General features: G+C 44.6%; 2 protein-coding genes and 1 long non-coding RNA gene across 8 annotated transcripts in view; 2 read left to right on the plus strand and 1 right to left on the minus strand.

Annotated features, from left to right (window-relative positions):
• Positions 1-398: 398 nt before the first annotated feature.
• Positions 399-9,295, minus strand: TAF11 (TATA-box binding protein associated factor 11). 2 transcript variants are annotated; one of them, XM_047794485.1, is made up of 5 exons: positions 9,015-9,294; positions 3,580-3,728; positions 3,051-3,138; positions 2,596-2,692; positions 399-1,036 (listed from the first exon to the last, which is right to left on the minus strand). In XM_047794485.1, exons 1-5 carry the CDS (start codon positions 9,183-9,185, stop codon positions 906-908), a joined length of 636 nt encoding a protein of 211 aa, XP_047650441.1. In that variant the 5' UTR covers positions 9,186-9,294; the 3' UTR covers positions 399-905. The 2 variants fall into 2 exon arrangements, with proteins under 2 accessions (XP_047650441.1, XP_047650442.1); XM_047794486.1 differs by lacking the exon at positions 2,596-2,692 and having other exon boundaries at positions 980-1,036; positions 9,015-9,295.
• LOC125134917 (uncharacterized) lies at positions 3,651-9,073 on the plus strand. 2 transcript variants are annotated; one of them, XR_007136869.1, is made up of 3 exons: positions 3,651-3,785; positions 6,150-6,202; positions 8,910-9,073. It is a non-coding gene; the product is annotated as an uncharacterized LOC125134917 (long non-coding RNA). The 2 variants fall into 2 exon arrangements; XR_007136870.1 differs by lacking the exon at positions 8,910-9,073 and adding an exon at positions 6,325-6,355.
• A 1,167-nt stretch (positions 9,296-10,462) lies between the features above and the next one.
• ANKS1A (ankyrin repeat and sterile alpha motif domain containing 1A) overlaps positions 10,463-16,085 on the plus strand; it is a 181,234-nt gene continuing 175,611 nt past the window's right edge. For 2 of the 4 annotated variants that reach the window (XM_047794480.1, XM_047794484.1), the window contains exon 1: positions 10,489-10,793. In XM_047794480.1, coding sequence (XP_047650436.1) covers positions 10,603-10,793 — 191 coding nt within the window. In that variant the 5' untranslated portion in view covers positions 10,489-10,602. Of the gene's footprint in view, positions 10,794-16,085 lie in introns of all 4 variants that reach the window. The other 2 variants (XM_047794483.1, XM_047794481.1) reach the window with 2 other exon arrangements.

Below are 16,085 nucleotides of genomic sequence, written 5' to 3' on the forward strand. Positions count from 1 at the left end.
AGGTTACTCCATTCCCCTCTATTTGAGGAAAACAATAAGAATGTATTTGATGAACTGGAATACTGGTCAGTACTGGGAAATTTTAATGTTGCAATATCTAATCAAACCTTGAGTGTACTGGTTCTGTGAACCATCTGAAAAAAAAGCAAATTAAACTTATTAAACAGTATTGGTTCTGGTATATCTCTTTATAGGAATCAAAACATATAGGCTTTTACATTAAGTACTTTGAGTATTCTTTTATGAGATAACATTTTAATGGTTCTAGTAGGAAATCTGGAGGGCTCAAATTTTCACACACAAAGAAAGCCAAGCCAAGACTTGTTTTGATTCCATAAAAGGACAATGAACTCCTCCCCATTCCAACCAGCTAGACAGAAAATGAACATACACACAACAAGGAGGAAAACAGTTTAATGACCACTCGCCAAAATTCACAGAAGAATCTTAAACCAATCCATTACTTGTGCTCTCACCACATCCTTCATGGTAGAATCACAAGTCCAGGGTTTCCGGATGCTTCATTTACTTAAAACCAGATGTAAGAAAAACCTAAGTCATTGCAACTTCAGGCTTCAATGTGAAACCGTCCAACCGTTTTGGAAAGGTTTTCTTTCTGAAAGCAGCACCTTCATCCAGAAGATGCTTAAGGCCCATGTACCCTTCTTCAAACTAGCCAGTAAGAGCTGGATGCCTTCAACGGCCCTCAGGGGTCCCAAGTCAAGGCAACAGGCTGCATGCCTTCTTCTAGGTGTAATGAATATCAGAGTTTGAGAAAGACATTAAAACATCATGGAATCCTTGGAGGACTGAGATACTAAAGCACCAGTGCAGAAAGTCTCATGCAATACGAAGCCTGGAACCAGCACTTCTTCCGTCAGTAATAGGTCTTTCTAGACTTCAGTCTAAAAGAAGATGATTTTTTTGTGCTTTGAGTTGGGAATCTGCCCCTTTGACTTTAACCTTCGAACAGCCTCCCTCATATGTTTCGGTTGTAGTGGTGGCATTTCTCCCCACTTCTCACACACATCCAGTGCTGAACAGAGGTCAAGGAGAAAGTGTCATTATTACACACGAGCTTCCTAATCACAATTCTTTTGAGTCTAATTCTCATTAACTCTTTTTTTGGCCACACCCGCAGCATATGAAAGTTCCCGGGCCAGGGACTGAACCTGTACCACTGTAGCAACCAGAGCTGCTGCAGTGACAAGGCCAGATCCTTAACTCACTGAGACCTCATTAACTCTTCTTAGGCTTGCTAAAGAAATAAACCAAGACATTTTCCCTTCTTTAATTTATTTATTTATTTATGTTTGTCTTTTTAGGGCCATATCTGTGGCATATGGAAGTTCCCAGGCTAGGGGTCAAATCAGAGCTGGAGCTGCAGCTGCCAGCCTATGCCACAACCACAGCAAAGCTGGATACGGGGAGTTCCCATTGTGGTGCAGAATCCGACGAGGAACCATGAGGTGGCGGGTTCAATCCCTGGCCTTGCTCAGTGGGTTAAGGCTATGGCGTTGCCGTGAGCTGTGGGGTAGATCAGCGGCTACAGCTCTGATTAGACCCCTAGCCTGGGAACCTCCATATGCTGCAAGAGCGGCCCTAGAAAATGTTAAAAAACAAAACAAAACAAAAAAAATCTGGATCCGAGCCGAATCTGCGACCTACACCACAGCCTATGGCAATGCCGGATCTTTAACCTACTGAGTGAGGCCAGGGATTGAACCCACATTCTCATGGATACTAGTCGGGTTCTTAACCCACTGAGCCATGACAGGAACTCCCCATTTTCCCTTCTGAAGAGAATGCTCTAAAATATATCATGTTAGCTTTAGCATAATATCCCACATCAGGCTTTATTACAGGCAACAGTCTAAAACATATCTTCTTAAAAAAATAAACTTTTCGCCAGCAAGAGATGAGCATGGGCAGCAGCCAGGGAAGAGGGCAGTTCCCAGGGGTCATTGCATCAGTGACAACTATTCACCATACCACACTGGTCAGCCCCAGTGACTGCTTTTTGTTTTTGTTTTAAGTGGCTGCAGCTGCAGCATTTGGAAGTTTCCAGGCCAGGGATTGAATACGAGTTGCAGCTGTGACCTGTGCCACAACTGTGGCAATGCTGGTCCTTTAAACCATTGTCTCAGGCCAGGGATTAAATTTGCGTATCTGCAGTGACCCAAGATGCTTCAGTCAGATTCTTAACCCACCATGCCAAAGCAGGAACTCCCTAGTGATTCGTTTTTTTTTTTGTTTTTGTTTTTTTTAATCTAATTATGGCAGCTTTAGAAATGAGCAAAATCCATTTGAGAAAAATACAAAGTCTGCTTCTGTCACCCTAGGCTGAGGACAGGAATCAGGAAGGGGTATGTCCTAGGTGTTTCCAGGCCTCCCAAGATTGAAACTTTCAAGGGATCGTGTTTACACTCTCCTGAACACAAAGCTCCCCCACCTTAGTCAACTTCTAATGTAAATGGAAACTACCACTGGTGCCTTAATAAGTCTGTTCCCCCCCCCCCCCCCCCCCCCGTATAGACAGTCTTGGACAAGAGATGACCACAGGTTCAATCCAGTATTTAGACCACCACCACTCACCTTCTTCTACCACCTCCCCGACGAATACTTTGGAAATACCAGACATTGCAATAACAACATTCTGAGACACAGAGGTGCCAGTGATAGACTGGATCAGCTTGAAAGAAGAACAAAGATCAGCGGTTAAGGTAGGCAGGGACTGGCTTTGGAACATAGTGCCCATAAGAGCGCTGCACTGAAAAAGAGTTCACTAAAGGCTGGATGCTGAAATAGAGATTAAAAAAACAAGGATTCAGGTGGATAATGGCCTGTTCTGTTTGTTGAGACACTATCCCTAGAACACAATACCACTACTGTCCAGGTTATTGAGGGGCATGTTATTTTTATTTTCCCGCCTAAATGTTCCACCATTTTGCTTAACACCTCCCTTTAAAACGCCAATGAGCATAGCTCTTGAGTCTAGTTCAGGTCTCGCAGCTAATGGAAGTGAAGTGCAATACGCAGTCCACCCTTACCCTTTTAATGGCTGCCTTGGGGAAGGCTGACCGGCGGTACATCTCATAACGGTTCAGCTGCTCCTCAGAAAAAGAAGAAACCAGGATTCTAGACAAAGATTCAGGTAATTAAGTTTGGTTATAAGAATGAATGCTTAAGATACATATTATTATGTCAATAAAAGCTAGTCTCAGATATTCTTTTTTGGGCTGCACCAGTGGCATAAGGAAGTTCCTACGCTAGGGGTCAAATTGGACCTGCAGCTGCCAGCCTACACCACAGCCACAGCAATGCTGGATCCTTAACTAACTGAGCGAGGCCAGGGATCAAACCCACATCCTCATAGATACTACTCAGGTTCTTAACCCGCTGAGCCACAAGGGGAACTCCTCTTCAGATATTTAGAAAACGTATTTTTCAAGGGGTCAGTAGTATCAGGCTTACTGCTTATGAAAATATTAGGTAGAGACATTAGCTCTACTCTTAAGGAATTTGACAATAAGTGAAACACAAGTCCCTGGAAAGGGGAAAGATCAGAAAGTGACTTACTGCATCTTTTGAATTTCATCTTCATCCACTTTCTGCTTCTTCTCTTTCTTTTCTTTGGTATCTATTTTCAATTTTTTGGCTGCAGGAGCAAGTAACGATGAGTCTTCTCTTTCAACTGCTGTTAAATCTGAGATATCCTGACTCTTGAGCTAAGAAGACAAAAGAAACCCTTTATATATTTGGCCTACTTTCCAGATTTGGGTAAGGTAAGAAGACATCATTCTCAGTACAACACAACGAAAGCATTTATTTCCGTAGTTTTTTTGATTCCAGGTATTGGTTGTACCATTAAGTGTAAGATACACTATCACTCCTAAAGGAGTTTATAGACCAGCTGTGGAAAGAAAACCCAAATAATCCAGTTTTCCAGGTTAGCTATGATCATAGTTCTAGTGTCTGTTTACAAGGGCAATGAAATGCCAAGGATCATGAAAAACCACTCTCCCCCTGAATCTACTCTTCTGACCTCATTCTTTAGAGGGCGTATCAGAAAAGTGCTTGCCATCTGGCCAGCTCTTCTTCCTCTAAATCTATAGATCTCTTTACTGATGATGATTCCATGTGGAAAGAATACTAAAAAGGAGGCACCTTCTCATCAAAGCAGTGTTTCTTTGAATTAGGAACTTTTAAGTGCGCTTCTCCCACATGTAGTACTCTTTGCTATCTCTCAATTCTTCTGTATCATGCAAATACTAAGTTCCCTTTACTAGACTGTGAGAACTTTTTTTTTTTTTTCCTGGCTGCACCCACAGCATATGGAAGTTCTCTAGGCCAGGGATCAAACCCACATCACAGTAGCGACCTGGGCCCCTGCCAGGACAACATCAGATCCTTAACCCACTGTGCCACAAGGGAACTCCGACTGAGAACTTTTGAAGATGGTTTTTTTTTTTTTTCTTTTTAGGGCCACACCCATGGCATATGGAAGTTCCCAGGCTAGGGGTCCAATTGGAGCTGTACCTGCTGGCCTACGCCATAGCTACAGCCATGCCAGATCTGAGCCGAGTCTGTGACCTACACCACAGCTCAGGCAATGCCAGATCCCCAACCCACTGAGTGAGGCCAAGGATTGAACCTGCAACCTCATGGTTCCTAGTCAGATTTGTTTCTGCTGCGCCACAACAGGAACTCCCTTGAAGACAGTTTTGTCTATTTATCTCTCCTCATATAAACATTAAAAATTAAAACAATTTTGGAGTTCCCATGGTGGCTCAGTGGAAATGAATCTGACTAGCATCCATGAGGACGCAGGTTTGATCCCTGGCCTCACTTGGTGGGTTAAGGATCCAGTGTGGCTGTGAGCTGAGGTGTAGGTCACAGAGGCGGTTCAGATTCTGTGTTGCTGTGGCTACAGGTCCAATTCAACCCCTAGCCTGGGAAACTCTGTATGCCAGGGGTGCGGCCCTAAAAAGACCAAAAAAAATTTAAAAATTTTTAGTATAGTTGATTTATGATGTTCTATCAATTTCTGCTGTATAGCAAAGTGACCTATGTTCTTTTTCTCACATTATCTTTTATCATGTTCTATCACAAGTGATTGGATGGTTCCCTGTGCTATACAGGAGAACTCATTACCTATTCATTCTAAATGCAATAGTTTGCATCTAAAAAATTTTACTGAAACATAGTTGTTTACAATGTTGTGTTAATTTCTGCTGTACAGCAAAGTGACTCAGCTATACATATATATATACATATATATATACATATATATATATATATATATATGCTTTTCCATATTTTTCTCATTATGGCTTATCACAGGATATCGAATAGTTCCCTGTGCTATACAGTGGGACCCTGTTGTTTATCCATTCTACATATAATAGTTTGCATCTGCTAATCCCAGACTACCAATCCTTCCCTCCCTGACCCCGCTTCCCCTTAGCAACCATAAGCCTGTTCTCTGTATCTTTGAGTCTGTTTCTATTTGATAATATGTTCCACATGTAAGTGATATCATATGGTATTTGTCTTTCTCTTTCTTCACTTAGTATGATAATCTCTTGATCCATCCATGTTGCTGCAAATGGCATGATTTCATTCTTTTTTATGGTTGAGTAATATTCCATTGTATATACACCCTACATCTTCTTTATCCATTTATCTGTTGATGGACATTTAGGTTTTTTCCCATGTCTTGGCTATTGTATATGGTCCTGCTATGAACATACCAGTGTATATATCTTTTCAAATTATGGTTTTGTCTGGATATATTCCCCAGAGTGGGACTGCTGGATTATATGGCAACTCTATTATTCATTTTCTGAGCAATCTCCATACTGTTTTCCATAGTGCCTGCACCAATTTACATTCCCACCAACAGTGTAGAAGGGTTCCCTTTTCTTCACACTTTTTCAGCATTTATTATTTGTACACTTTTTAATGATGGCCATTCTTTACCCACATAAGCATTTAACATTGTTTTTTTACTCATACTAGATGTTTAATGTGTGTTTAATAAAACAACAACAAAATCAAAATCCATACTTCATCCTCTCCAACTTAATAGAGAATCTAAGGATACAACAAACCTCACTAATGGGATTTAACTTCTATTTTCCTTACAGAGGAACTCACAATTCAACTCATACAGGAATACGAGAAGTAGATGAGAGTGAAGGTAGTAAATCTTTAATAACCTTTTCAATTTCTTCTCTAGTTACTGATTTATACAAATGTTCTAACCTCTTTGTGCATCAATTTTGGTGGTTTATATTCTTTTTTTTTTTTTTTGCTTTTTAGGGCCATACTCGAAACATGTGGAAGTTTCCAGGCTAGGGGTCAAATCGGAACTGCAGCTGCCGACCATACACCACAGCCACAACAACACTAGATCTGAGCCGAATCTGCAACCCACACCACAGCTCACGGCAATGCCAGATCCTCAACCCACTGAGCAGGGCCAGGGATCGAACCCACATCTCATGGATACTAGTTGGATTTGTTACCGCTGAGCCACAACAGGAACTCCAATATTCTTAAAAATGAGCTATTTTTCTTAAATTTTCAAAATTACTTGGTCTAAACTTGAACATTCAGTTTTCTTAGAGTTTAAAGATCTCCATATCAGTCCATACAGCCCTTTCTTATTTCGTAATGTTGTACTTTTACATTTCAACAATCAGGTCTTTTTTGTTGTTGTCTTTTTTAGGGCCACACCTGTGGCATCTGGAAGTTCCCAAATTAGCGATCTAATTGGAGCTATAGCTGCCAGCCGACACCACAGCCACTGCAAAGCTAAATCCGATGGTGTAGTCTGCAACCTAGACCACTGCTCACAGAAACGGTGGATCCTTAACCCATTCAGTGAGGTAAGGCGTCAAACCCTCATCCTCCCAGATCCTAGTTGGATTCATTACTGCTGAGCTACGATGGGAACTCCCTCAAATAATCACGTCTTAATTTTAGTGTTTGTTTTTTTAATAACTATTCATTAATATCTGCCTGCTGCTACATCCTTCTGATTTATCTTGTTCTCTTTATGATTTCTTGAGTTAGGTGCTTATTTTCAATATCTCTTGTTTGCTAGTTAAAATATGTAAGGCTATGGACTAAACTTTAAATAAAGTTTTGGTAAAATCCCATAGGATTTGATGTGGTATTCTCTTTGTTAATTTCTTTAACCCACTGGCTTTTAAGAAATAGTTTAAAGTGTTCAGGTGTTAAGTTTTTTGGCGGGATGGGATGGGGGTGGGAGAAGTTTGCATTGTTAATTTCAGGTTTATTGCATTGTACTAACAGGATATGGCCTGTTATGATTTCTACTTTTAAGAATTTATGCTTCTGGAGTTCCTGCCATGGCTCAGTGGTTAACGAACCTGACTAGTATCCATGAGGATGTGGGTTCAATCCCTGTTCTCACTTAGTGGGTTAAGGGTCCCGTGTTGCTATGGCTGTGGTGTAGGCTGGCAGCTGCAGCTCTGATTCAACCCCTAGCCTGGGAAATTCCATATGCTGCGGGTGTGGCCCTAAAAAGACAAAAGACAAAAAAAAAATTATGCTTCTCTTTGTGGTATGGTATATGACGAATTTTTAAAAGTGTTTCAGAAGCATGAAAAAAAATTTTTTGTTGTTGTTATTGTTGCTATTTCTTGGGCCGCTCCCGCGGCATATGGAGGTTCCCAGGCTAGGGGTCGAATCGGAGCTGTAGCCACCGGACTACGCCAGAGCCACAGCAACGCGGGATCCGAGCCGCGTCTGCAACCTACACCACAGCTCACGGCAACGCCGGATCGTTAACCCACTGAGCAAGGGCAGGGACCGAACCCGCAACCTCATGGTTCCTAGTCGGATTCGTTAACCACTGCGCCACGACGGGAACTCCAGAAAAAAATTTTTTTTTTATCTTCTGCTGGGTGTAAATTTCTGTATGCAGTGAGCTCTTTACTGTCCTAAGCTAATTATTACTCAAATTCTGTCTTTGATATCATTTCCACTTATTTAAAATTTTCTCCCTTTTGGCCAAACCATGGCATGTGAAAGTTCCTGTGCCAGGGATTGATTATGTGCCACAGCTGTGACCGGAGCTGCTACAGTGACAACACCAGATCCTTAACCACTGTGTCACCAAGGAACTCCATATTTTTCTAAAAGTTCTCAACTTTATATATTTTGATGCAACTTCATGCCCTGAAAGGCTGTTTTCATTTAACCCATGACCTCACACTTAACTTCATCCAGGAATTCTAGCTCTATGACCTCAAGATTCTATCTTTAGAAATGAAACCCAGAGAACACTGAGATTCTGGTCCTTTGATGCTCAGGAAGCAACACTGCTGAACTCTTGGGTGGCCCAATTGATAGATTTGGTGTGTTTATGCCACAGTGACCCTTGGAGATTAGCACCAAGGTCACTGGTAGGAGTTAAATGTCCCAAGCGGGTAACAACGTGACTAAAGTAGTAACTACCTCCAAGTTCCCTTTAACAACTCTGTAGCCTATAATGATAACTACGCTTAAGCAATACCTTAGAGAAACTATATTGTGGTGAAAAGGGTTCTAGGAAGCCTGGCTTCTAGCTCTCGTCTTAAGTCTCAGTGTGGCATGAACCCCATTTTCATCACCAGGAAGACCAAGAGGCTATTTGAAATTCCTTTAGGAGTTCCCTGGTGGCTCAGCAAGTTAAGGATCCCGCGATTGTCACTGGGACGGTTCGATCCCTGGCCCGGGAACTTCCGGCCGCTGGGTCAGGAGATTGGTGGTGGGGAAGAAGCTTAAATGTCTAAGGGCAGAGATTAAAAACGCTGATCCAGTATTCGGTCTTTAGAACCTAAGCGGTGGTACTAAGATTTTGTCTTCTCTCTCCCCGCAACCCCGCGACTGCACAGCTAAAGAGTCAGGGTGAGTTCGACTATCCTAGCTTGGGACCAACCAGGAAGCCTGTCGAGAAGCCAGTGACACAACTCCGGCCTCATGGATACATCTCTCCCTACCTCGCCTTCTTCAGCCGCGGCTTCTTTCAAGTCCCCATCTCCGTCTCCATCCGTTTCCTCCGGGATTCCGTCCGTGTCCGTAACCCCGGGAGCCCCGGGAGCAGCAGCCATCTCATCTGACTCCCCTGTTTCTCCACTTTTTTCCGCGGGCGACTCGCAAGCATTATCCATCGCGGTCAGAATGAGAGGGGAAAGGAGACCGAGGGCTTAGGAGCTCGGGACCCCGCGCAGCACTGCAGCCCAGGAGCTCACTTCCTGTCGTCGCGTTGCGATGACGTCACCCACACCGCTCCTCCGAGGGGTCATTTACAGGCGCGTGTAGAGGACATCAGGGCTCCGTTTTGATTTGGTGGCGGTGGGGAGAGGGAAAATTGAGGGTACTGAACTCAGTTTGTGTATTTTCCACCCTGGGAAACCAGTATTTGTAAAGGACAGCTGCGCTTTTTACTGAAGGGCGTCTTTTTCCTTTCCATCTTTCTAAAAACGCAATGTCAGTTAACTCTTGTCCTTCATCCTCTTTCCTCAGAGTAAATCTTGGGGACGGGAGGAAACTCAATTCCGTTGTACTCCCTGTGGCTACCGGGTAAACTCAGGCAGTACAATTGGACAGAGACGGCGGTCCTGTGTTTACATTGAATTGCCAGCATTTCTCTTTTGTTCCTCAAAAACGTAAAAAAAAAAGTCCTATAGCTTGAACAGAATTTATCCAATTCCTTATTCACTCCACAACGATTGAGCGCCTACTTCGAGCCAGGAACAATGCTAGTACCAGAAACAAAAGACATAATCTCTACCCAGTTGAATGATTTTTCCAATTCTCCAGTACTCAAGGTCGGGGTCGGTTTCACAAATTTGACTTTAATATCAGTTTGGTTAACGTCATCGAAAGAGGAAACATCCTACTGGGAGAGAAGCCTTCCCTTTGAATGTTTAGCTTTAACGAACCGTTTCAGAGTTGGGAGCATTAAGTTAGGATATTTTTGTTTTAAAAGTTCCCTCTCTTCCCTCATTGAAGTACGGAAGGGGGCATTTTATTCACCTCTGTATTACTAGGTTCCCACATCTATTACGTATTTAATTTATGCGTGCTGAATGAATGGACTTGGAAATGTAGATGCGCGTTGCCATATTTCTCTCTTTGTTTCTACATTGCCTGGATGAATTACCGTATTTCCTATCCCGCGTGCTCCCAAAACCTTTGAGGAAGAAGAACACGTCGGGAGGCGCGCACAGGTGGAGCGAATCTGTAGCTTTCCACTTGTACAGCAGGTGACCACACGACACCCTCCTCTTGCCCAGAGAGGACAATCTCGGCTCAACCGAGGCCACTTGGAGCAGACCCCAGCCACCTGTGTCCGCCCTCCGAGCCCCGCCCAGCTAGGTGGGCAAGGGGGCGGGGCGCAGGGGCGCGGTGACGCGTGACGCCGGATCCCGGAAGTGACGCACTCCTGGGGGAAAAGGCGGGGGGAGGGGGGTGGCGTCCCCGGCCGGTTTGGGGGGTGCGTTGCCCGGAGACGGAAAGTTTGGGAGCCAGAGCAGGCTCCGCGGCGGCCCCGGGGAGGAGGTCCGGGGGGCGGCGGCCCTGGGGATGGGGAAAGAGCAGGAGCTGCTGGAGGCCGCCCGCACCGGGCACCTCCCGGCCGTGGAGAAGCTGCTGTCCGGGAAGCGGCTCTCCTCAGGCTTCGGGGGCGGCGGCGGCGGTGGAGGCGGCTCCGGGGGCGGCAGCAGCGGCGGCGGCGGTCTAAGCTCCTCGAGCCATCCTCTGTCCAGTCTGCTCAGGTGAGTAACGCTCCGATACCGGGCAGCCGCCTGGAGATCCCCTTTCCCCCGCCCGTCTCCTGGGACCCCAGAGAGATCGGGGCTCCAGAGACCCTAGCGGGGTGGGTTTGCGGGTTGCCCCAGGGCGAGGGCAGGCGGCCCAAGGGGCAGGGGGCACCGGTGCGGGTCCGCGCGGCTTCGGGTTCCTCTCATCTCGCCTCCTGACCCAGCTGCGAAGAATGGTGGGAGTGCCCAGGTGGCAGCCTCCGCCGCATGGCACAGCCCGGCTGCACCCTCGCCCGCTGGCGGGTGCCAGCTGTTGTATCTCACAAGCCACTTTAGAGAAAAAAAAATGTGTTTTAAATCTCCCTCATCTCCTGCAGAAACTCCCACGCCTTGCAGAATCTCGCGGTTCCCCTGGAGGAAATTCTCTTGATTCCCTTCTTTTGGGAACTTGGAATCTTCCACCAGGCTCTGCAGGACGTGGCTTTTGTCGTTTATATTAAAATTGTCTTTGGGTTTATCAGGTTCAAAATGTTCTTCTTTCAGCCCCCTTTGTGCTTGGAGTTTAAATTCTGGTTCCATGTAGCGAACCTCATTGGATTAGTCTGTTAAGTGGCATATGTAGTGTTCATCAAGGCGTTTATTCATCAAAAAATAAAGGTTTAGGAAAACTTGTTTAGGAAACTGAGGGGTGCTTTAAACTTTTCCAAGGACTGTTGTTAAACACTTGAATCTGGAGCTGTAAGGATTGAGAGAAAAAAAGGTCACTTTTGTGCATCTTGAAGGGGGGATTGGAGGTGCCTTGTCACTGTGAGTAAAATGTGTTGTTTCAGCAGCACTTTCATAGCCTGTTTTCTTTTCCTTCCTTGTTCTTTTGAGGTTTTTAAGAAGTGGAAGTTCATTTAGAAATGGCTTGGTTTGCTTTTGTTCCACATTAGTTTATGTAACTTCAATTTGAGTGAGCTTGGACCAAAGAAGCCCAAGGCTCAAATAAATTGTTAGGTATTAAGCACTGAGTGCAAACCCAGGTCTACACAGGAAGATTTTAAAAAGCAGTTTAAGAGGAGAACTCTCCCAGGGAGTTCATTTTCTTTCTTCTTTTCTTTTTCTTTCTTTTTTTCTTTTTTTTTTTTTTTTGCTTTATTGGGGCCTCAGGTGCGTCATATGGAAATTCCTAGGTTAGGGGTGGAACCAGAGCTGCAGCTGCTGGCCTACACCACAGCAACATGGGATCTGAGCTGCATCTGTGAACTATACCACAGTTTACAGCAACGCCAGATCCTTAACCCACTGAGGGAGGCTAGGGATCAAACCTGCATCCTCATGGATACTAGTAAAGTTTGTAAGCCCCTGAGCCACAATGGGAACTCACTCCCAGGGAGTTCTTCTGGGGAGACAAAACCCAGTACCATTTGCTACAGTTTTCCCAGGCCCTAGAACAATGCTGTCACATAGTTAGTACTCAGGATTTGTTGAATGAATAAATTAGTGATACATTTCTACGTAACTGATGGTGGGACTCTGTGTTCAGAGAAGTGAGAAGTCACTTTGGGGTGAAATGGAGATCAGGGCTTCTAGGAAAGGGGCGGGGGGAGGGCACCAGCTGACTTTGAAGGATGTGAGGACTTGGATAGGTGAAGTACTGTGAGAGAACTCCAGGTGGGCACACCATGATCAGGTGCACTGAGGTGGGAAAGGAGACTTATTTGGTGCTAGTGGGTCACTGCCTGGAGCCTTAAGTGGTTGCGTGTGAGAAAAGAAAATAATAACGGATGAGGATCTTTGCACCTTTCAGAGCGACTTGGTCTTTATGTTTATATTCCCTGTTCCCATATCAGAGCCTGACACGGATGTTTAGTACATGTACTTTGAATGCATAAATTGGGTTTTGAATCTTACCTGGGTTTCTTTGATATTTCTGCACTTCTGATGTCTGAGAGAAGAGAGGAAGGTGGTGCCTGTCTCTAATGAGTTGAATGCTGTAGCATTTGGCAGTTTGCCCACGTCAACCCCCAGTACGTCCTGCTGATGTGAGAAACTTTCCCATCTCTCCTGCCTTCAGGTACAGGTCAAGTTACTCTCAGTGCTCCTGCTCAGAGATTGTTGAACTTCTGCTGAGGATTTAGCTGCCCTGTAGTTAATCAAGACTAGAAAATCTTCTTTGCTTTTTGTGTTTTCACTTTGGGCCTCACGCTAGTATGTCCAGTCGTGGTTATAAGTATGGCTGGCATCTCCGCTCCCTTGTGGGAGAGAGCTGACTCCTGACTTGCTCCGGTATCTGTTGTAGAGATGGCAGATGGCCTTAGAGCTGCCCTGACCCCTCACTCCCGTGACTCCCAGGGGCAGGGAGGATCTGCAGGCCCTAGTTACACTAGGTGTGTCATTAATTAGAGGTGACTTTGGTTCAACCTAGTCAAAGGTTTCAGAGAAAATGAGACCGTACATTTAGATAATCCCCAGGTCAGCATGTCCTCCCTTTTTAGGTTTAGAAATAGTAAAGGGTAGGTTTCTTGTACCCACACTCCCCACCTCAAGGACCCTGGGTTGTTTAATAAGAGCTGTGGGATCATAGCTTCAGATTTGGCCTTTACATTAGCTGCCACATCCCACCCAACTAGTATTGCCAATTGCAGCCTACGTTTGTCCAGCTGTTTGAGTGACCAAGTAAAGCAGATGGGAATAGGAGCTTACAGCTGCAGTGGATGTAAGTGTTCCAGACCACGTGTGTTTGTCTACTCATTTGTTTAAAACCTCCCTCCTCCATTCCACAAAGACTTTGTGCTTATTCTTTTTGCTTATTCTTAGGCTGCACAATGCCTCCTCTCTCACCCATCCCTTTTCTCTTATATTGCTTGGGCTTAGGTCTTAACTTCTTAAAGCCCTCCCTAATGACCCTAATACGCACAGATCCCGCAGGCTTCTACTTCTCTGGAGCCATTATCTGCAGTGTACAGTTGCTCATCGACACAGACTTTCACAAAGTGTTGCTTTGCATATAGTAACCATCACCAATTGAGAACATAGCTGAGAATCAGAAAGAAAGTCAGCAAAGAAGACTTAGATTATGAACTTCTGTCCTTCTGATCTCCACTTATTTACTGTAATTTATTCAGAGGCAGTGTGGTATTATGCTTACAATCATTTTTCTATAGTCAGGCTGCCTGGATTCACATCCTGCTGCCACCACTGACTAGCTACTTGACTTTCTGCAAACTACTCAGCCACGTTGTGCCTCAGTTTTTGCATCTGTGAAATGGGGGTAATATCATCTGCCTTACAGATGTTGTCTTATATAATGTGTGGAAGGAACTTACCACAGTTTCTGGCACATTGTAAGTGCCCACTGTTAGGCTTCCTCATTTCAGCTGAGCATGAACAGTTTTACCATGCTGTGCCTGCTTATGTGCAAGGTAGTATGCCAGACAATTTTTTTTTTTTTGGTCTTTTTTAGGGTTGCACCTACGGCATGTGGAAGTTCCTAGGCTAGGGGTTGAATTGGAGCTGTAGCTGACAGCCTATGCCACAGCCACAGCAACACCAGATCCGAGCCACATCTGTGACCTATACCACAGCTTACTGCAATGGTGGATCCTTAACCCACTGAGTGGGGCCAGGGATCAAACCCACGTCCTCATGGATACTAGTCAAGTTCTTTACTGCTGAGCCACGACGGGAACTCCCAAACACATTTTAAATGGTGTTCTTTCACACTTGGGTATCTGTTTTCCAAACCATGGCAGATTAGAAATGGTAAGTAAGGGAGAGGCCCTGCTCAGGCAGGTACACTAATGTCATTCATTCACCAAATGTTTACCCATCGTCTGCTTTGTACTAGGCCAATTGTTCGACGCATTGCAGAGTTTATCTCAGACCTGGTACATGGTAGCTGCTCTATGAAAATTATTCCCTCTCCCAAACAAGGTCTGTTCCCTTATAGTGTTTATAGTAGTATGATATGTCTGTGTGACAGAGACAGATCGACAAAATAAGAGACAGAAAAAGCAATGGAAGTCTAGCATAATTTTTCCCATGCCCAGTAATTTGAGACTGTTAACACAGATGTATATAGCTCTACACACCTGATTGGGCCCCAAGCATCATTGTACTGTAGCTCACCTCTTTAATATGGTTTATTGTGACTCTTAGCCAATCAAGTAAAGGTTAAATTATGTTCATTATAGCTTTTTTTTTTTTTGTCTTTTTGCTATTTCTTGGGCCGCTTCCCGTGGCATATGGAGGTTCCCAGGCTAGGGGTCCAATTGGAGCTGTAGCCGGCGGCTTACGCCAGAGCCACAGCAACTCGGGATCCAAGCCGCGTCTGCAACCTACACCGTAGCTCACGGCAACGCCAAATCATCAACCCACTGAGCAAGGGCAGGGATTGAACCCGCAACCTCATGGTTCCTAGTCGGATTCGTTAACCACTGCGCCATGACGGGAACTCCCATTATAGCTTTTTAATATAAGTCCAAAAAACATTTTAGTGTTCTTTCCAAAATGACTCAAACATAATTTTTGTTACTTCAAAGGACAAGCAGTAGATTACCTAGAAAGCATAGTAATCTAAAATGCCTAGTCTTCCAAAGGTTCTGAATAGCATGGATTTTTTTTTTCCTTTCTTTCTTTTTTTTTTTTTGGTCTTTTTGTCTGTTTTAGGGCTGCACCCTCGGCATACAGAGGTTCCTAGGCTAGGGGTCGAATCGGAGCCATAGCCTCCAGCCTACACCACAGCCATAGCAATGAAAGATCCGAGCCTCATCTGCAACCTACACCACAGCTCAAAGCAACGCTGGATCCTTAACCCACTGAACGAGGCCAGGAACAGAACCCGAGTCCTCATGGATCCTAGTCGGGTTCATTAACTGCTGAACACAAGGCGAACTTCTGAATAGCATGGATTTTACTTTATATAATCTTTGTCACATTTTTTTTGACTGTTGAATAGACATGTGGCCTTTAGTCAGTAGCTTGAGACAGGCACTGTATTAAACTTTTTTTTTTTTTTTTAATCTCATGGTATTTTTCAGCCCTGGGCACATAGTAGGCACTCAAATTCTCATGTAATGGAGAGTTTGACATGTTTATGGTTATAGTGAAACTATTGGTTTTCAGGACAGCAAATTCTCTGTAAGAATACAGTAAGATTTGGGAATTCCCATTGTGGCTCAGTGGTAATGAACCCAACCAGTATCCATGAGGACGCAAGTTAGATCACTGGACCCGCTCAGTGAGTTAAGGATCCAGTGTTGCCCTGAGCTATGGTGTAGATTGCAGACCCGGCTCGGATCTGGCGTGGCGATGGCTGTGGTG

The sequence above is a fragment of the Phacochoerus africanus genome, chromosome 9 (assembly GCF_016906955.1).
Source record: "Phacochoerus africanus isolate WHEZ1 chromosome 9, ROS_Pafr_v1, whole genome shotgun sequence".
NCBI classification, from domain to species: Eukaryota; Metazoa; Chordata; class Mammalia; order Artiodactyla; family Suidae; genus Phacochoerus; species Phacochoerus africanus.

Excerpts from the sequence above, each read along its gene's own strand:
- TAF11 (XM_047794485.1), bottom strand. The coding sequence starts at position 9,185 with ATGGATAATGCTTGCGAGTCGCCCGCGGAAAAAAGTGGAGAAACAGGG. Across the intron at positions 3,729-9,014 it reads CCGCGGCTGAAGAAGGCGAG|CTCAAGAGTCAGGATATCTC; the intron begins GTAGGGAGAGAT and ends TTGTCTTCTTAG. Across the intron at positions 1,037-2,595 it reads CGGGGAGGTGGTAGAAGAAG|CACTGGATGTGTGTGAGAAG; the intron begins GTGAGTGGTGGT and ends ACCTCTGTTCAG.